The sequence below is a fragment of the Apteryx rowi genome, unplaced genomic scaffold, assembly GCF_003343035.1.
Source record: "Apteryx rowi isolate R43461 unplaced genomic scaffold, aptRow1 scaffold_248, whole genome shotgun sequence".
Classification (NCBI taxonomy): domain Eukaryota; kingdom Metazoa; phylum Chordata; class Aves; order Apterygiformes; family Apterygidae; genus Apteryx; species Apteryx rowi.
This window is the reverse complement of record NW_020448841.1, coordinates 929,589-951,520: the sequence shown is the minus strand read 5'-3', so window position 1 is coordinate 951,520 and position 21,932 is coordinate 929,589. Positions and strand designations below refer to the sequence as shown.

Sequence of the window (21,932 nt, the reverse complement as noted above, 5' to 3'; positions counted from 1 at the left end):
TTGCATATCATACCCTTTCTGAAGACATGCTAAAGTGGAAGGACTGTGTGTTTCTAGTATGAAGAGGAGGAAAATTATCAACTGAGAAGAACAATTAATGAAATCTATATGCCATCCTTTCAATCTAGCTGAAGCCAAATGTCTTACTAAAAACTGAAAACCGACAGAAAGAGAGCTCTGATCCATCACAAACCCTGGTGTTGCAGAAAGCTGACCAGCCAACCTGCAAGAATTGCATGATATTCTGAAATAAAAATAAGCAAGCATGAAACAAACAAGAATGTTTTTAAAGTCATTCCTCCTTTACCCATTTGACAGAAGCAAAGAAATACAGACTTTCTTTTCCCTCGTGCCCTCTACCTTTGTTTCTTACAAGGTGTTTGTTGCTTCCTTTTTTTAGTCTTAGGCAATTTTGGTTTTGTTTAATTTTGATTTTGTAGGTCAATTTTAACAAAATAGCATAAGAGACACCATGTTTAATTTTCCAGACCCACCAGACCGACAAATTAAAACCAGCATCCTGGACAAATGCTTGAGTAATAAAATACACAGCTTTCAAATTCTGTTTGATATTTGTGACAATTTCAGAGCAGATAATAATAATAGTGTAAAGTAGTGGTTGACTGGAAGAGCCTCAGACGATCTTTTTCCATCAGCAGTTTCCTATTAGTTCTCCAAATCTTCAGTGCTGGTTTCTTGCAAAATACTTGATGGAAAGGATTTCGGATGAGTGTTTACTTCCTTATCTTCCAGTTTCCCCTCCTACTTTGGCCCTCTGTACTGTGCTAACAAGACACAAAGGCCAAGTAGCTCGCTGCCCTATTTTTCCTGCCTACACCAGGGACTTAGTAGTCCCTCGGCTCTCTGTTGCCGAGCAGATATAAATATCTCCTTCAGACAGTTCAGACTGGCTGAGTTTTAATTTGTCCTCTGAAAGCACCCATGCCTCCAATGTCTATACAGGGAGCCAAGGGCAATTACACATTTCAGGTGAGAGGATCTGGGTCAGACCAACTACAAATCGTCTTGCCTTTTGCCCTGCAGAGGCTTGGCCGTGGGCTAGCATTTGGTTGGCACAGAAAATGTGCATGTCGTATGAAAGGCAGTATGTGCGTGGACTACTGTTTACTTCCCACCATTGTCTTATTTATATTTTCATAAAAATAAGTGAAATAAGAAACTTGCAATATTCTCAGTCCAAATACTCTGTGTTAATAAGTACACTTCCTGTATTTGTCTTCATTTTTTTATTTCTTTTTGATGCAAAGAAACCCATGGCAAATTCTCATGAGCCACTTATTCCAAATCTGAAAAACCATGCAAAGATTAACCATCCTTTATAAACTTTAGAGTGAGACCTGTTTTAAGCTGATTGTATATGTAGATTTCTAAATGAGGGTCTGTTTCATTTGGCAGGTTAACATACGATTTTCATCACAGCTCTGATGCCTCTTCTACCAACAGCACCAGAGGGTGAGCCAGAGGGAGGGGTGGGTCTGAACCAGTATGATGACTTCTGCAGTAGACCTCTAGACAGTGTCTATGCAGTTCCTTGTTAAGACTATTTTTTATCGCCCACCGGCAGAAGAGAGCTAGAGGACTAGCAGCAGGAAACGGGGAGCCTACAGGGGCGCCTGTAAAGAGGCCAGGAGGAATTAGTCCTTCTGAGATGCATCTAGGTTGATACTTTGTATCTAAAGAGAGCACACCATCCCATAGGTACTTTGATAGCCGAAAGGTTAGGGCTTATGTCCATCAAGATATGGCAGTTAAAAAAGTTACCATGTGTCAGCTGAATCACAGTAGCTGTCTTTGTGGTGCTGGTTCACATAAATGCAGTATCATGCAATTTAGATTATCAGGAAGCAAGAAAGAAAGAAGCTAAACACTGTTATCTTGCATTCGCAGTGGTTTGAGGGCATGTCTGTGCGCAGCTTCCACAGGTCAAGGAACAGATGGTAACTTGCTAGTTTGCAGGAATTTGCTTGCCATTATCTTAGCACTAAGGTTTATACACAGGATTTATGCCGATATAACTGTCTTTTAGGTGACTAATGTTTTACCAGAATAAATATACTGGTACAACTCCTAGTAATAATGCATTATATCTGTGGTAAAGATACTATACATTAGTATAACTTACCGTTTTCCTTAGCACAGGCATAAGCTCTACCCACATAGCCTCTTTAATGCCAGTTTAATGGACTCTTTGAAAAGATTGCATTATTTTAGACATACCTACATAGTTAAAATGGTACTATTCTCATATATAGACAAACCCTGTTATAGCATTTAACACATCAATGGCTGTCACTTTTAATTATATCAACAGCTCATTGAGGCAAATAATACATTCTCAAGTACATGTGGATGAAATCTATTGACCCAGCTGGCCTGTTAAACAGGAGAGAGGCAAGCAAAAATGTCTGGTGTTTAGAATCCCCTCTTGACACTGTATTTAAGGTTCCCCTCAGGGGGTCTTGTTTAGTCTTTCAATAGTGAATCAAGTGTATCAGATACCTCCTACTGCTCAATGCAACTACATCAGACAGGATTTGCCTTCCCTATTGCCCATGTATTATGTACCTTTTAGAAGAGTGTATCCATTGTTAAAGGCATTACTGTGAAGAACTGGTGTTGCTTTTTTCAGACTCATTCTAAAGTCTATGAGCAATAAATAGTTATGTCTATACCATATTTACGCTTTTGACATAAATTACGTAGTATGCACTACTATATTTGAAAAAGGGTTTTGGTTCTCTCATAAACATCTGCATGGCTATTTATAGCCACAGAAACAGGTTCTAGGGGGTGAGTGGGGCTGAACCACTGTTGCTGCTTTGCTACTGGCAAACTAAACTTTTTGAGTCTGGATGTTTGAGCTGCAGCAATCTCAGCACCACGAGCAGCTCTGCCTAGCTGCTACCTCCCCATAAAGCCACGCGTTCTATTGTTTGGTTTCCTTTGGGCTGTAAAGTTACAGTGAAGGAGTAGTGCTCTTTGCACTGCTTTGGATTGATCGATCTGAGGTAGTTACTGTGAAACAATCCAAAGTGGGGAATTTAAAGCTCACCAACTACTGCGCACCAGTTCCTCATGTAGATGCTCTTATTTTACATGATGGATGCCTTTGTTTGCTTTTAACATATTTCACTTCTCATGTGTATTAAGCTAAACCACACAAATGCATACTTATTGCAAAAAAGTGTCCCCTCAGGGAGCTCTTGCAGAATGGATATTCTGCAATAGCTGTTCTGAGCTATTTCCTGCATAGACAAGTCCTATGGTGTAGATCATTGCTTTGTCTGCTCTTAATGACTTGATCTGAGGTTTATTCACCGTTATATTACGTGGCCAAAAAAGCTCAGGCCAAGGACTGCCTGAAGCGTGCCTTAATTAGTCAYGCTTTGAGGCATTTCAGTGATCCTTTAGTTTCAGCTCATGGCTTGATTACCTCTTTCTGATTCCAGATTACAAAACTTTTTTTTTTTTTTTTTTTAACAACCTTGTAATCACCAGTGTAGCTATTAGTTTAACTGGTGTCGTTGGAAGAGTAGTAAGAATCTCACAGTTAACTTGTCACAAAAATCATTGGTCTGATCTTGGGATTTGCTGGTATAGTAATACTGCTTAGGACTTTTGCAATGTCTCCTATCTTAGGTAAACTCATGACACGGGGTTTTATCATGCACTTGTTGCAATTTCAAGTATTTCCACGTTCTTCTGTGCTGTACTCCCTGACTTCATTAGCACAGGTAAGCAAGAAAACAAGTCTTTTTGCAGGGATATATTTATTTTGTCAGAAAGTTGCTATATTACTAAAAAAAAGCATTTTGCYGGTGTAAATTGAGAGCACTGCTGGTTGGCTTGCTGCTATAGCTATACCGGCACTCTGCTTACAGATACAGATTGTGCAGTATCTGGGGTACAGTTAGAATTGTTTTCAAGGGAGTGCATGAGGCAATGTGCAAACAACTCTTCCCTACCTGTAGCTCTCACCTACCTTTTCAGAGCATGCCTTTCACACCTGAAAGAGTTCAGGCTTTGATACACTTGACCCCCACTCAGAACAGTCTCAGCAACTACAAAATTCGTTTCTCACTAAGTACAGGAAACCGAAAGGCATGCAAATTTTAAGTGAGCCTGCCGAGTTGTCTAAATAGTGAGATATGACTGGGTTAGACACGGGAAGATGAAGCTGGTTCCATTTCTGTGCTTTTTCAAAATAGGCACAGGCAGTGAGCAGTCTGTAGCAGCTATAATTCAGCAGCTTCAGACAGCAATATGGAGGATAATAGGGAAGAGCAGAAGGCTTTTAATTGTTTGAACGTCAGTTCTCTACCAACATGAAGTATCTCTCAAGTTTGTAATTCTGTCTTTGAAAACTACTCCAATTTGATGACTTCATGCACATACACGGTCCTCCTCAAATTCAAGTATTAGTACTGCATTTAACTTCACTTTTCTCTTCACAAAGCACTGCCTATCAAATCAAATTACCTCTTCTTCAAAAGACCACATCTCTTATTCTGACAGTGGTTAATCTCCATCATGGGGAAGAATGAGGGACTAGGAATCAAGCTTGCAATGTTATCAGTGTTGCAGGTTTCTTTGAAAAGGAGTGTAAAGAAAAGAGATGCTCCTCTTCCTATAGCATCCCCAGGTCATGCTATGATCACTCTAAAATCATTCTATCCACATGGCTAAAACTATCCCTTTTGTTTACATCATTTTTTTCTGCCACTCCACCTGCATCCTCAGTCTTGCATCATCAGGTCAATGCTGTGAGTCTAGTCCAGCATTTACTGATGGCATTGTAGAAAGAACAGGAATGTTTCCCTTGACTTCAGGGCTTCAGGTGCTAAAAAAAAAAATCAGCTTGAGAAGCTCATCTTTTTCGTAAGAAGTATTGGCAAGATAAGAGATTCCATTACAGTATCTTTTCTCTACTAAGGGATTTCAATATTCTTATTAAGGTTATTTTATATAATTATTCAATTTGAATTTCAAAATACTGTTGTATTTTAATTATTTAAACATTACTCATCCTAACAACACATTTGCAAACTTCAGTGTGATTCTTGTGTGTCTGCTATGGGATAAAGAAAACTAAAGTCTCTTTATTCAAACCTTGAACCATATTTAACCAGTTAATATTGAACACTGATTTTACTACCTTTATTCCCCAGGCCCATTTATTTCCCTCTAAATGAACACATCATCCTCTTAATGGAGGCACAAATCTTCATGACAGCAGCTCCAACTGCTGATCTACTGTCAGCAAATAGATTAGTTACTAGAAAGCAATGAGGGAATTTGCTTCCCGATGGAGATATCAAAGCTTAGCACCCATGTCAAGGAAAGTAGCCATTCATCCTCGAAATTCTTTGGCCACTGTTTGCCACTCCATTCTTGGTACTATCTTGTCTCAAGTGGAACATCAGAAGGAAAAGGACATATAGAAATAACTGCTTTCAGGATTGCTCTTCTCTGGTACTACCCCTATTAAATCACAGTGGCCAGGCTAGTGGCATCTTCCAACTCTTCCAAAGTCACCCACCCAAATGAGTGCCAATATATCTGAAGAATATATTCAACATTAATGATTTTCAGGAAGATGGCGCACAGTACTTTGAAAATGGCACTAGAACATTAGCAGCAAATTCACTGTGGAGCACTGAACATGGAAAAATGGCAGGTTCGTTAATCTGACCCCAATCCTTAGTATTCTAGTAGGTTCTAAACTGTGTCCCACCGGGCAGTCCAAGGGTTTAATCTTTGCAACAAGGGACACAGGCTGTGAATTCTTTGCAGTTATGTGAGAAAAATAAACACCACCACCTCCCAGGCTTGAAAGGGGAGGAACACACTGCAGCAACCTCCCATTAAAACACAACAGCTGGGGCACCCCTTACCCATGCAACTCTTGGAAGAGTCAACAGTGGGATGCCAGTAGGTGTAATGGCTCCCTGGAAGTGAGACGGAGACTCCACACACAGTTGATAGGACATGCAGGACCAGGGGTGCTTAGAGAGCTCCTGTGGCATGCATTGTTTTCTCCTTTGGGGTGTCTCCTCCACTAGTGCGGATAGGCACTCCACCTACTGGAGACTGAAGGGTCTGGGTGCAGGCAAATACCTGCCTCCCAGTCTAGAGTGCCATCTATTGAACCACCGCTCCGTTCCCTATGGCAATTTCATTAGGGTTTAAAGATTCAGCCACATTTGAAATAAAAGCAGCTAAACATGAGATATTTTAATTGTGTTAAATATAACATGTTTAAGTCTTTAAACCTAGTAACTATGTCATGAACTACCCCTGAAGGACCACTTTTTTAAGGAAAGGAGTAAAACCCACTAGAGTCAGCATCTCATTCAAAAAAAGATGTTTAACTGCTTTTCTTTATGTTGAGGTGATGGTGCATGTTTTCTAAGCAATGATCTGCAGAATACTGACAAATGACATGTTGAGGTCTGTGACAATTAAAGGAAACAACAGAATTCAACAGAATTTCAAAGGGAAACCCATGAATTCTGTGGATAGGCTATCTCCTAGATAATTTCTATTTAAGGACTACAACGTATTCTTCTGTTAAAGCAAAAACATTAAGCACCTCCACCTGAGTTTCTAATACTTTGATTATTAATACTGAAATAGTAACACAAGCATTTCTTAGGTGAAATGCATCATTCTGATAGTACAAGGTTTTAGCTGGCTTTTGTTCAACAGAAACGTTGCATCTTACCTAGCTTACTTGTTCTGCTTCATGATGGGAAAAGCAAAAGGTTTCAGCTCTTTAGCTGCTCAGCACATTTAGTTTAAACAACATTTTGCACTTCCAGCAAAACCAAATCACCATTCATCCCCATCCTTTTGATTAAAAGGTGGCATGAAGAAGTGAAAGCATTCTTTATATTTCAGACAGGGGGGGAAAAAAAAGTAGTCTCTTTCTCTCCCATTTCCTTAACATACCTTTTCTACCTAAAGTCAAAACTTTCTGATTGTTGATCCTGCTTATAAGAAGTCAGGCTCAATAGTTGTTGACAAGGATTTTGAAGCCAAAATACATACAAATTTCAAATGGGAACACTGTATAGAACAGAGCATCTCAAGAAGAAAACCATTTGTGGGAAGGTGGAGTCAGACAGAAGCTAATGACACCTCCCCTGGTCTAGTGAACCTGGGTATCTTATATATTCAACAAAGAAAAACACATCCCTACCATCCACTACAAAAAGCAGAAGTGGCGTCTTTCCATCAGATGAAAATAATTTTGCAGACACTGTAATGAATGGAAGTACCTGACCAAAACCCATCACCTAGTAAGAAAATCTGTCATAATAGATTATCACACTCTCAAACACCATGCCGTCAACACCAACATCTTTAGACTCAAGAATATGAGCTCCCATCTGGACAGTGCCATCTGGAACACTGGAAATAACATCCAGTCCTTACAAAGCGTTAATAAGTCCCACAGCACTTTACAAGGAAGAAAAGCACCATCCCTGTTTGTATGGGGATAGATCAATTGCAGGCTCTGTTTCTTTGGGACAAATACCTCAATTTTTCTTGGCATAATTTTTTTAGCTATATGATATCATGCATCACTAATTTGATATGATATAGCCCAGAGTACTTTGACAGAAGTCCTCAAAAGGAATTTTAGGAGACTAGGTTCTCCATTTGAACTTCAAAGGACTTGATACTACCGAGCTGAATTCTTTGCTCCTGCTCCTTGTATGACAAACTCGGAGCTTCTGCAACCTCTTTCCAGGTCCTGCTGAGATGCAGGAACCAACAGAAACTTCTTTCACCACCACTGCTGCATACACTTTGAGGTGGTGTCACAACTAAAGGCTGGGAGAATGGCAAAATGCTACTATACTAAAACTGCTCGTTAACAGTATACATTTGAGACAGATAAAACCCTCAACAGTCAGCACATTTACTCTACAAAACAAAGCACTGTGCACAGCTCCTTGAGCTAGTGGAGAGACAGCTTCATAAATCAACAAGGAACAATGTGGCTCCATTTGACCCTGCAAAGTTTTGGTCCAGGGACCATACAGCTATGCATTTCAGCTCATCATGTGTAGTAAGTCTGTGCAGTAAGATTTTTTATTTTGGGGGAAGACACCTCACAACCAGCTTGACTGTTAGTCCAAGAAGTTTAGATGGGGTTAGAGAGYAGAGGTCTCTCTGTCAGCAGAGTAAACGTGTCTCAACAGAACCAGTTAAACTCAAAAGTTTAATTACAGAGATGGTATTTTGAGAAGAAATCCAAACAGAAAAGAGGACATCAGAAAATATCAAAGGTCAGGAACATGCTGAGGATGTTACAGAAAGCTCTTAGATCAGGAAAGGGGACAATCTTTTGTAGTGCAAGAGCACTACAAGATATTTAGGTGAGTAAATAAGATGAATAATAATTTCAAGTTGAAAGAAAAATATATTTCTAACTACATTCAAAATTATGGCAACCCATGTTAAGTCCTAAATGTATTACAAACTATTGTTAAAAAAAAACTTGAAGCAGTTTTAAAGAGAAGTGAATCACAGATCTAGAAGAATCACCATGAAGCATATGAAATCATTTTGTGCTGAACTGATAAAGTTAACTTGCGATGCTGCTAGCTTCTTTTGCAGATACTAAAAATATTCATTTCAGTTTATTCCATTTACAGCAGTTCTGCAATGAGCAATTCAACATTAGGAACAAATCAGGAGTTAAAAAAGAAAAAAGCAACGTATGTTGTTATTTCCCAGCAAATAAATAAGTACAAGGCATGAGAGCCTGCTGCCATAATTGATTGATTTTAATTTGGGATTAACTAGCACCACCCATTAAAACCATGTGCTGGTAAAACCCTTCATGCAGCTAATGAAGTGAACCAAACTGGAAAACTTATTGAGGTTAAAATTTCTCAACAACAAAAAAATCTGGTTACTTTCAACTCAGAATATTTTCTTCACACATGGAAAGCAGTAGCGTAGGAGCAAGCCCAACATTTCTTTGTTTGTTTTTTGACAGCAGCATCAACATGGGGTGATCATGAAACCACAGCCTCCAATCTATTTGTTTTGGTATCAGAAAGGACAAAATGACCAGAAACCTCTGCACAACTCACTAACTACAGAAGATATTTCATTTATTTAATCAGTTAGTTTTAACTTAAGAACATTTGATAACGTTTTTTTGCAGAAGTACCCAGCACATTCAGCATAATTATACATAACTCGTAACTTTAAAGTGTTGCATCTCATTCCCATCAAAACGAAGTTTGACACAAAYTGAGGGGAAAAAAAACTAGGAAACAAACATCACTCAGTATTTCTATCGTCATAATGTAAAAAAATTAGAAATCTAAGTAATTGTATAATAAGCTATATAGTTGTTTAAATGTGAATACAGTGCACCTTTATGGATAGTCAGAAGGAAGAACCAAATGTAATATAAAAGCTATATCTAGTTGCAAATCTACATTTTAAGGGTTACAAATCACTGAGAATCAATCTCTTAACAAAAATCTTTATCTTGTCTACCACTTACAGTAACTGATAATTTAAATAAYGTTTAAACCTGTATCATGATTCAAATCAGCAACTTAATAAAAACTTGATATCTACACTTGAAACAATATAAAGCTGCAAAGTATCAGACAGTAAAACACAAACTGTAGAATAGCTCTATTTTAAGAATCTGAACTAAAAACCACTTCATACTGAAGAAACAGGCAGTAAAAATGCATGCCACTTTAGAATTCTTGTTTAGCCTATGTAAGCTACTGGGTAAAAAAAGCAATGATTTCAGAATCCTATATAGTAGGTATATTATTATTCCTATTATAGGCCCAAGGAATTAAGCCATGAACTAAAAGACTTGTACTTAAAACAAATTCAAGGGATTTTGTCTAAGGAACAGGCAAGAGAAGCTAGCTAAGCTCTGAAATTATGATTAACTGGAGCAAGGGAACCCCACATCAACAGGGATACCAGATTTTCCCTAGAGCCAGGAATAGGCAGTGATTGGATTCTGCCCAAACCCAAGAAAAAAATCTTGGGAAGACAAAGCAGTTAAACATAAGAAGGTAACTTAGCATCATTTTGGCCACCCCAGAGTTTAACTACAGTTAAACGCTTACAATGACAAGTTTTGATTCATGAGTAAATGGTTTTTGAAACTATGTAAGTGAGGGCAAATAGGTATAGTCATGATTCATGAAACCATACTGAAAGAACATCAAATGTAGATTTAATTCCATCCTTCGTTCATCAGGACAAAGAGATGAGGGTTTCCAGGAATGCTCATCTTTTTTTCCTGTCTAAGAAAATATAGTCAGGCAATCTTAACTCTGTCTCACCCAGGACTCTGACAGTAGTATATTTCAGAATTTTTTAGTCAAAATTCTGTATTAAGAGGAATTCTGAAACAAGCTTGGCCATTGACAGATGAAGAGGCAAAGCTCAAGGCAAATTATACCATGGTAGTCACACACAAATAAAAGAAGGTGGGTAGATGAAAGCAAGAGAAACAAAGAGGAATGACAACTGGAGAAAGAATGGAAAAAGGCAACTTTCCTCCCTCTTCTGAGTTTCCCCCATCCCTTTCTTCTGCCCTTCTGAGGGCATTGTCCAAGCAGCTGACTATAAGATTAATTTTTAAAATGCAATCTGAAATAGAAACAGTCTTTGTTTAAAGTATATGACTTAGTATCTTGATTAAAACATGGCACTTTAAAGACAGAGCTATGTAAGTCATGGCTTGAGGGATCTGAACCACCACTAGTTACAGTACTGCCTTGTGATAAGACCTGAAAGAAAAGCAAAAGGCTGATACTCTCAACATATGTCAAATACTTCTTAGTACGTCCACAGAGGGCAGTCAGCTTTGTGATCAGCTGCTATACTTAGGGCCATATGGTCACTACCTGTGACTTACATGATTACCCAAAGCACATCCATTTCACAGCCCAAAAAGGTTGGCCCTTCCTGACTGAAATAATTATGTTGCAGGCATTGTTCACCAAAAAATACAAAGAAGCAAAGCCCAGTATTTCTCTGGTATTATGATTACAGAGTAGTAATGGGGTAACATTAATTACTCCACCCCAAAAGAACAACTTACAGTTAATATATTATGAATTGAGAGATAATATATCAAAAGTTCAGAAGTATCATACCGCTTCAAAAGAGTCACAGCCTATCAGTATAAAGGAAGAATATAAAACTATTTTATTGACCACTGTTCACCAGTATTTACAATAAAGTAAACAATATACAGTCTGATAACATTCAAATTACTACAAAGTTAGTTTTCACCTGGTCTTCTTGGAACCAAGTGATCCCAAATACTAAAAAGAATAATTCTACAGGTTTAAAGGGCTAGGTTGGGGTAAAGAAGATACATGCACATCAATAGTATAGAAGACTACAAAACATCTGTGAGGTTGTTTAGACATTCATTATGATTCAGTAATAACTATGGAAGTTTATGAATGTTTTATAAAAGCTTTTACCTAATATGGAAGAAGTAGTAGTATCAAATGCTCTCTTGTGATAAATGAAACAAGTTGCAGAAAGCTTTTATTTACTTGCTGTTGATGCAAAACACACTACTTCAAAAAAATATCAAATTTGATTCTAGTTAGAATGTATGCTTCTCACATTGCTAATAAATCAAATTTTGGGTTTTAATATTCATACATATAAAAAAAAGCAATGCAAACAATTATTGTGCTTCATCTTCTGGGCATGAATGCCAAGTTAGTCGCTCTTCATAGAAAGCGATTACGATCTGAGGACACTTCACGTTAGCTTCTTTGGCCAGCACCAGATCTGCCTCATCAGAGTCTTTCCTGATGTAGAAGAGAGCAGGATTTAAAAAAAATGCATAGTCATTAATCAAATAACTAACTGTTATACTGGGGTGCTTTAAATTATTTTAACAGCTAATGGGTTAACATTAACGTTAACAGCTAAAGGAAGAATAAATGTTGGTATAAATTTAGCAGCTCTTCATAGGCCATAAATTCTGAAAAGGATGCCAGTTAGAAATCAGTTTTCAGTATGCCTTTCACTACAGCTATCAAGGATTTCCACGCTAATAGAAAGGTTTCATAGTTGTATCTTCCTTTCCTTCCTATGTTTCTTTTCTGTTTGAGAGGAAAATGCTATTCAAAGTAATTTAGTTACCAACTGCAGTATACAATGAAAGAATTTTATCTTTTAAATCATAATTAGAACTTTGAAGTGAGAGTTTTAAAATCAATAGTATCAGACTTAATAGGCAATATTTGCATTCAAATTATATTTACTGTTTATGCAAGTAACTTGCTGTATTTCATACTAATATTCCTGATGCTGTCTTCAGGTAACAAAAAATTTCTGATCTGATATGCTTCAGACTCCATTTTAAAGCTTATGGCCAATTTTATAAGTCAGCTTTGTGACTACACACTGTGTAAGTATGTCTGCTGCCTGCAATCAACGACGAAAAGACTAGTCAATTGCTAAACTGAACAAACTATAAATGCTCCCTTTTGTATGTTTTCCTTGGTGTTGTACTCTTCCAGTCATCACAACAGAAATTTCAAATAGTCACAATCTACATTTTGCAGCTAAGTTCAACAAAATATTTATAGAGATTTTGAAACACAGAAGGGAGACAATCTTCGAAAGAACTAATCTTAGCAGCCCAGACATGTCACATGATAAACCAATTCTCTGAAGACTACTCAATTTGACTCCATTCAGAGTCAAAGGCTGTGGAAAGCTATCATTCTTCTTTATCATCCTACCACCTGAGAAACCTGACCCCCAGCAAATGTTAATTTAGTCTCTCTTGTATTCTGGACACCGGAAAAAAAAAACCCTTAATCTTATCCTACTTGTTCACTGGGTAGAGACAAGAAGCCTTCTGTAAATACCACAGCTAAAGAAGCTTGTCTCCTCCTACCCTCCCAACAATGCAAACTCCCCATCACTTTCCCTTCTAACAGGCCCATAACAATAAACCTCTCCTCCATATTGTCTGTTCTTCATCACAACCTTAGCTTCCTCCACTGGTCCCTTCCAATTCCCTATCCATCTGGCTGTGTGCAAAACAGCAGGCGCTATGGATGGTTAAAAGCTTGGCTATCTAGGTAGCTCTGCTTATTGAAACATGTAAAGCTGGAGTTCTACCTGCCATTCCCTCAGCAAGAACACTAGTGAGATCTATCTTTTTCACACAAATGCCAGTTTTTCCATATCTTATCAGAATTTAATTTTCAAATTTTTACTTGTGTAAAATTTAACCTACTTCTACATACTTCTGTATTAAAATTTAATAGGATCTAAAAGTTGCTTTGTTTTTGGAAGAAAGAAGGGAGTAAGTACTGAGTGACTATATAAACTTTGCTTTTCTAAGAACACAAGGTTAATAAGCAGACCAACAGCTTCTCTGTCTTACTCCTGAAATGAAGTGGTCTCATTAGTCTAAGTGCAACTGCCTGTCCTCCCTTAATGGGGACCAGAACTGTCAACACAAAACTTACCATTTCATGAGGAACATAAGCTCTCCACTGCTATCTGTAGCCCCAATTATCCGCTCAGGATCAAGACCCCTTGCAAACCCTCTTGGTTTATCAACCTGTTGAATAAGTTAAAAGACCGTATCTAGTTTAGCATAAAATTCTGTTTTGGCATTAGATATACTCATTCACACACACACGCACATATGCATCAGAAAAAAATGAAATATAGCCCTACATAATTATAAAAGATATAATAATTAGATATGCCATTTTCAGAAAATTATCAATTTAATTTTTTCATGACTGATCTTCAGACCAAGTCATTTAGATGCACAATAATAATAAAGATATTTTACACCAATGTTCCCAGCATTTATTTCTGAAAACTCAATAGAAGAAACAAGCGGTCTAAAATCCTTCGAGTAGATAAACAAGCATGGCTATCAAAAGCAACAAAAAGGGGCAAAGCAAAAATGTACTCCTGAAAGTGGGATAAAACATCCTTTTCACCAAAAGAAAAGTCTTGGGTTGGCTTAAACTGATTCTTAAACTGCACCCATGGGGAGCATCTCAGCTCTTCCTGGCTCACTAAGATGAGATCAGTATTAAGAAATATAGTGACTATTTCCCGAATTATTTCCTCTAGTTCTGCAATATCCTTTTTGAGACAGTAACCACTACTGTACCAGATGAAACCACACAATTGACTTTATATAGAGACTCAAATATTATAAATATTATTCATCAACTATTACTTCTGATGCTTTCCAACATCATCTTTTTCGACAGTAACCACACATTGAACAGCTGTCTTCAGTAAACCATTGACATTGCCAACCAGCTCCTTTTCAAATCAGTACAGTTTGAAAGCCTACAGAGGAAAACAAACTACTGAACACATTATAATGTGCATTATTTTGCATTTATCAGCACCAAATTTAATTTATCATGTTGTTCATTCATTTAAATTGTAGGAGTAACCTACACCTTTAAGAAAAGGCAGTTTTTTTAACTCACCCTTTCTATCCCACCTCCTGTCCTCGTCTAAGTAACTGTCTGGTGTTCACATTTTGCCATCTTGTCTTTCACCTTACATCAGACATACTAAATATGAAACTCAGGACAGAACTTTGGCTTGCTCCATTCATGAATCTTTTGCTCTAATACAAACTGACTACTTAATACTGTTCATTAATTTATTAACTCTTAGCCAGCCTTACTTTCAATCATTCAGAAAATATCATGGAATAGTGTAAAAATTCTGGTAATATAAAATAAGGTCAGCCAATCATCTTTATCCACCATTTTGGCAGTTTTCTTAACCTCCATGAACATCATCCCTTCTCAAACCACAGTTCTAGGTGTTGTGCTATTCTTACAGTTTTAAACTCACGCTTGGTCTAATTCTCAGAGTCACAGTAGAAGTTTTGGGGGAGGAAGACAGAGAGGTAGGGGACACAGGAGAAACAAGTATTTAGCAAATAAACATATACTTACAGAATCACGTTTTTTCTTTGATTTACTATCATCAGATTCGCTATCTGACAAAGATTTTCTTTTGGCACCATCTGTTTTTTCTTTACCAGCCTTCTGAGAGTTCAGAAAAGCTTCGATTAGCTCTGGACAATCTAAGTTTTCTTCAGGTTCCCACGTGTTGTCAGCACTGAAACATACATACATTTATGCAAAACTAGGAAAAGAAGAAAAATGTAAACATAGCCACATGGCTTACCTTAGAGGCAAATCATCTTTCCCCATTATGTAAGACGGGTTTCTTAAACACGAGAGTACTTATCTTACCATCTTTATTAACCTTTCAGTCATCAAATGCAATACATGAAGAAACGAGCTCTGCTATTGCTGGGGACCAATTTTCTTAAACTGGAGATACAAAATAAGCAGCCCAATTAACTCCTATCACGTTGGTGGGAGTTAAACAACCCTCACCCTACCAAAACCTATTTGTCCATTTAAATTGATTCCCTTCCCAGTAAAAAACCTCCAAAGATTGACCATACAAACAAAATATACACTATTTAAGACTGAACACTCAAGGAGAACACAACATACACAACAACGACTTCAAAAAGCATAAGTATACTAAGCTTCTGTATACCAGAAATGCTCTCAGAGGTTGTCTCCAAGCACTGAGCTCAACTATAGTGTATCTAGAGTCACTGCCCTCCCTCAGCTGACTACAGGGAACAAAGGTTCCATGTCCAGAGCTGAGCACAACAAACACTCCACTGAGTGTGCATTTTGCTAATTAAAATTTTAAGAGGTCCATGAACTGTTCTCTACACTAATTAAGCACTTCATCAGTAGTCCTCATGCACAAATACTATCACAACACTACTGCACAAGCAGAGGGATACCCACAGATTATTTTCAGTTACTGAAATATATTTTTACAACTTCAAATCAGACCATCAAATACTAATTTAAAGCCACTGCTGTTTATACAACTATCACTACACAGATTTCAGGCACTAGAATGCAGAAAGTTGCAGTGCAATCACTTTGGGAGGTATGTAACAATAATATGACTGCGCACCTAACTAGTTACATTCAAACACTAGGTTATATAAACATTTAACSCATCACCTTCTTTCAACTGATAAAATACAGCCTGACAGAAACTGGTGGAGGAAGGGGAAGGCACAACTATGAGCCTTCTTTAACAAATAACTTAAGTCCACCATAAGGTCTTCTTGAATACAGTGTACTTACGTAAATCTTGGGAAAGAGACTGAAAGACCCCTCTTGGGTCACAGCTAATGAAAGCACCCATGCCATGAAATCCCTTACAAAAATGTATCTAATTTGAGAGCAGTTCAGAAAAGAGAATAAACTGTAGACAGCTCTGGAAAGGTGAGTTTGAGGCAGATAGTTTAAATCCCTGCAAACTTTCTTACTCAGAAATAACATCTATTCCACTGCACATAATAAACACACCTGTATTATGGCAACTGCCAGTCTAGCTTTCTTTGATAGATATTGACACAAGCTAGATCAACGAACAGCGGCAACAGAACTATCATCGAGGCCTTATTAAAACTCTTGCAACATTTTATGAAGGACAAACACTACGGCTACCCATGTTCTCCTATTTTATTTTCATACTTGACTGCCCCACTTGAATATACATTTTGGATTTCCTTCCCTTGCATTCTTTAAAATACATCTCCATCATACAACCCTCCCCTCCACATGGTTATTTACATAATTTTACACACTATAGTAGAAAGTCTTTAGCATTCTATCAGAAAAAATAACAGGTAATGGCTTACTCCGTAAATCCTTTCCACTTCAAGTAGTATTCCACCTTTCCATTTACAACACGTCTGTCCAGGACTTTCTCCACAACAAATTCTTCAGGCTCAGCCTCTTCAACTTTTTTACCCTTGCCATTCTGTTTCTTTCCCATTTTGTGCTACAAAAGAAATTCAGAATGACATTATTCAGTCTTTTTTTGCTTTACCTAGTTACTTCGCTGGCCAAATCCAACTTTGCTCAGTAAACAGCAAAGAATCATGTATTTATTCCCACTACAGCCAGAAGCTCAGACTCCTTTTAGATTAGTGCACGAGGTCAGGTAACCTGAGCCAGACATGTTAAAGGTTTTTTTTTTTTTTTTGGTCAGTTGCTTAATGAGATACCCAACACTTAACACAAGTTTTTAAAAAGGTGAACTATTTTTGTCCACACAGTCAATGCCTCCATTCCCCTTATGGATTCAACGCTCAAAGTGCTACATGCTCAAAATTTACAAAGCTTCTAAAAGCTAACTCTATGCCCCTGAAAAGGCAAAGGGCAAGGAACAGCATAAGGCAGAAGTAAAGAAAAGTGATAAGGGAACTGTGAAAATGCATAAAATAGAAAGGGATGCTACTCAAAAGAAGGTGGTTACTACCTTTTCCTTCCAAAAAAGAAGCTGATGGGAACAAGGTTTAGGGTATATTGCTATAATAGGCAAAATACTCAACAATAACTGATAACTGTTGTCAACAGGATGCATGCTAAGTAGCATTCCATTACTGCAGCCCCCTCTCATTCTGAACCACGCACCAATGTAACTTAAGTTGGAACAGATGTCACAAAGGTGCAAAAATTCAAGACAGCTACACTTAAAGTACAGCACTTAACATGTAAATGAAGATTTGCTAACTTAAAAAATATATACTTTAGAAGTGGTTTAAGTTTACATTTGATACTTTGAATAATATTCTTTAAGTTCTTAAAATAAATATTACATCCACATCATCCTCAAGGCATTCCCAGTTTAATAAGGCACAATTAAATGTAATAGAAGGACACATTTCAAAATTTCCCTGTTTGTAATCTTAAAAAGGTTGAAACAAGTCTATCATGTTGTCATATCACATTTCTGGAGCACTAAAAGACCAGAAGCAGTTTGGTTGCCATTTTGGACTGCTCCTTACAGAGAAATTGTTAAAATGGCAGCCATAAACTAATGGGAGCAGTATTAAACTCATGAAATGTACAGTCCTGCAGCACCCTAAATTGAAGCAGACAGAACTCCTTCCTTACGAATGCATTTCCTACAGAACAAAAAGAGACAAGCAAAAAATCACAGAACACCTCAATTTGCTTTATGGKGTTTTTCTAGTCCTACCTAGAATTAACGTGCATTAGTTTGCAAATGCAGTGAAGTCATTTTAAAGTTGTCAAATTTGTAGACTTTGCAGAATTTTGTCTTGGTGTAGTGAAGGTTAAAAAAACATCTGTCAGACACAAAGTCAACAATCGTCTTCTAAAATGGAGATAGGAAGTTGATTCTTTCTTTCCAAAGCCCACTCTTTGTGCCCTTTCATTTTCTTAATTAACTTTTCCTCTCCGTCCCAAATATAGCTTTACACTGGTTAGCAACTMGTAAGTGGAAGGTGCAAACAAAGAAAGACAAGGAAAAGTTTCACATTTGCCTTTCAAACAGCAAGTGTCTGTATATGATTATATCTTGTGTGGCATTTGTTTTGACTTGGGAGTATGAAAGACAGATTATTTAAAGCAGAGAATGTATTTCCAATTAGATTTTAACTGCCTGCATATTCCAGGTGTATTCTGAGCACAGTATTCAAGCCTGAAGACTGTCAACTTCATCACAATGGCTTTTTTTGCCTCCAAAGGAAAAAGAACATAATACTGAAATTAAAGCAAAATAAAAATATGAAGATGTCCAACTACTCTATGAAGGCAACTTCTTTCAAGAAAAGGAAGCGTGAAAGATGAGGAGAGGGTAGAGATGAGGAAAACAAAAAAGAGGAGGAGAAAAAGAACAGACTCAGTATACCATAGTAATAACATTATAATTCTTGATGATGAGGCAAGCAGGCCACAAGTGCAAAGCTTCCTATGAATGTTTTCCTTTGGACTAAAATTCTTGCTTTCTTTCAATGTAAGATGAATTGTTTTCAGAAACTGTTTCCAGCTTCACTTATTCTTGTCATTTAAGAAAAATGTTTTGGACTTCTAGATCAAAACAACAATTTTTTGCTTTCTAAGGCTAGGTATCTTCTACAAAAGAAAATGATTTTTTTTGAGTGTGGTAAGAAATAACAAATTCAAGAGTATGCTGCATTTTTTAAAATATTAAAGACTTAATTAGGTTTCTTGTGCATCAGCACTGCTTTTCTAAGTCTTCTTAAGCCTCTCTAAACTGTTAATATTCGATTTCACAGCTTGCAGAAGTACTGAGTATTTGTTAAAAACCTGTACGTTCTGAGATCATACAAGTCAAYGTAAATCTCAGCCTTCAAATGGATGTTATATCTGACTTAAGTTAAAGGGCAGAAACTTCACTAGACCCTCAAAATTCCCTTTTTTAGGGGTTCCATGTTTTAAGGCCTAACTTGGACATTTGAACACTGAAAGCTCATCTATGGCTCATTTCTATATTCAGAAGTCACATATGACAGATACAGATGCTCTTCAGTGGATAATCCCTCTTTTTTTGAGGGGTAAGATTATAACAGTGATGTAACATTGTGGTAAAGGGTTTTAACACACAAGAGGCAGGAAAATCAGAATTACAGTTCCAGAGCTACACTATCCTTTAATATGTTTAGGTTTTGCATGCAAATACATAACGAAGCAGAATTAGTTATGGTTCCCATGGGAACCATAACTGATTTTCCTGACCTGTGCAGCAAAATTCTCAACAACATCAAAAGATTAAAAATACTGCATTCACGGGTTCTTTCCCCTCCCTGCAGCCCCCCCCTTCACAGCCTGGGTAACTCCTTCTATCCTCAAATTAGGGAGAAGTGGGCAATCAGTTACTGAAAGAAAGTTCAGATATTCATCCTGGTGAAAGCTGTAAAATATTCTGTTACAGTAAAATGTAAAGTAAGTACTCCACAGCACTTAAAAGCCAGGAGTTAATACAAGTATTTAATATATCTTAATCTGGGTCAATTAGTAACAATTTTAGTATACTTAAGAATAGACCTTTTGAGTATGTTATAAAGCAGTTGTTCTGCTCCCCGAATTTTAAACTGCATATATGTATTTTTGCTTACTTCTCTGCCTCGACCTCAGAGGCATCTCACACCATATTTCTCCAGACCTATCTCTACAAATACATGTATTATCATTAGTTGAATGGTAATTAAAACAATTTCTCCAGCAACCAACTGCCCTTAAAAGCMCATAATTTAATGTCAAGCAAAGCTTTACAGGGACTTGAGATCCATGAATGCATCATTAAAATGGTCCAGAAGGGGTTGACATCTGATAATCTCTGCTCCTATGAAATTCAAAGAAACTGTTATTTGTTAAAAAATCATTTCAAAAGGCATCTTAACTATGCCACATCATTTCCCAATAATGTTATTTTTCATCAGTAAGGATATTGCCTTTTCTCAGGCAATCAGTCTGCCCTGAACAGACTGGGTAAAATTAAATGAATACATGATTCTGACTTTACTTCTTTTTACATATATGATGAACTACACAGTGTGCTGAAGGAGGCTAAAAAAATCCTTAGTGTTTTCTACGATAGCGCACATAAAATGGTGCACAGTCCTTGAATTTTTTTTCCCCCAAAGTCTCAGTAGAAATGGCAGATTTATTAAAGCCAAAGATAATGTCCTTTCTAGTAGCCTTACTTTCTGGATCTGAAATTTTGGTCAGAATAATGCTGGGGAGGGGAGATGTGGATGTATCTTTTAAATGGAGATGCCAAGTTATAAGTTTGAAGAGAAATGCTGATTAAATCCTTATATACTTTAGGTGTGCATGAACTTACCAATGTAGTTTTATTGGAGGCCATTTTTATTGCAGACTTGCAGAGCTTTTACTAGAAAAATGCATGACAATTAAAAGGAAGTTTACATTACTCAAAGAAAGGCATCCCAATACAAGCATGGTCCTTGTTCCAACCCCCATGTATTCACTGCACATGACATTTCTAATATGGATTAAATCCAGAACAAAAAGTAGGTTACTACTTTGTCCAGCGTAACCCAGTAACACACCATTATGCTAGCCAGGATACATGATACTGACAAAGTGGTATACAGGGTTGAAAAAAAGGTTTTCCCAAGGCCTTCTAAGGCTCAGAGCTGTTTGTAGGGAAAAGGGGGAGGACCATCAGGGATGCGTATTTCCTTAAACCCAATAGAACAAGAGTTGAGATTCTAGCAGTTAATCAAGATATACCTAGACGTATTAACTGTGAATCTGGTGGGGAGCAGCTACATATCTGTAGTGTAATAAGGAGTCACCCATTACTCTTACGTAGTAATAAATGCTTATAAACAGCAAAATATTATCTTAATGCAACTATAACGTTGCCTTCTGATTCTCAAGTTTGCAAGAGTTAAGGTTCCTATAACAATACTAACTCAGCTAAGCTGTACATAATACATATTTAACCTCAGGAAATGATGTTGAACACAATCCATCCCCTTTTCCATGTCGTTTCTCATACTGGCCACCTCTGTAGGCATGTATTATCCCCGCCTGACTGCAAACTACAGAACTGTTGCAATTTCACATTTGCCTGGGCAAGGCAAGAGAAGTCATTCTCCAAGGCCAGAAAGCCTCCTCGGCCCAACGAGCCCGCCTAATTGGCCTCTTACGCGCGAGGGGGGTGCTGGCAGCCCCCAGGCGGTGGGGCAGGTGAGGTGGGAGGGCTGGGACTAGGGCCCCGGCGCGGCGGGCTCGCCTTGCCTCCGTTTGAAAGGGAAAAGAAAGGGGAAAAGAAATAATCTCCCCCCCCCAAACCCTCCGCCCGAAACCAAAACGGAGCAGCCCCCCAGAGGCCTGCCGGAGGGGCCCGGGGAAGGCAGCGCCTCGGGCCTGCGGCGGGCGCACGTGAGGCCGCCGGCGCCGAGCTAACGGGACCGAGGCGGGCCGGCACCGCGGCCCGCGGGAGGGGGCGGCGGAGGCGGC

The 21,932-nt window shown here is 37.9% G+C and overlaps 1 protein-coding gene across 7 annotated transcripts in view; it reads right to left on the bottom strand.

The window, feature by feature from the left end:
- Positions 1 to 11,206: 11,206 nt before the first annotated feature.
- CBX3 (chromobox 3) overlaps positions 11,207 to 21,932 on the bottom strand; it is a 12,424-nt gene continuing 1,698 nt past the window's right edge. For 3 of the 7 annotated variants that reach the window (XM_026066779.1, XM_026066782.1, XM_026066783.1), the window contains exons 2-5: positions 16,808 to 16,950; positions 15,015 to 15,180; positions 13,539 to 13,633; positions 11,211 to 11,858 (exon numbers count right to left, since the gene is read on the bottom strand). In XM_026066779.1, the coding sequence (XP_025922564.1) occupies positions 11,732 to 11,858; positions 13,539 to 13,633; positions 15,015 to 15,180; positions 16,808 to 16,944 (525 nt within the window). In that variant the 5' untranslated portion in view covers positions 16,945 to 16,950 and the 3' untranslated portion in view covers positions 11,211 to 11,731. Of the gene's footprint in view, positions 11,859 to 13,538; positions 13,634 to 15,014; positions 15,181 to 16,807; positions 16,951 to 20,213; positions 20,237 to 20,784; positions 20,836 to 21,197; positions 21,706 to 21,932 lie in introns of those variants that run through there. The other 4 variants (XM_026066777.1, XM_026066778.1, XM_026066780.1 and 1 more) reach the window with 4 other exon arrangements.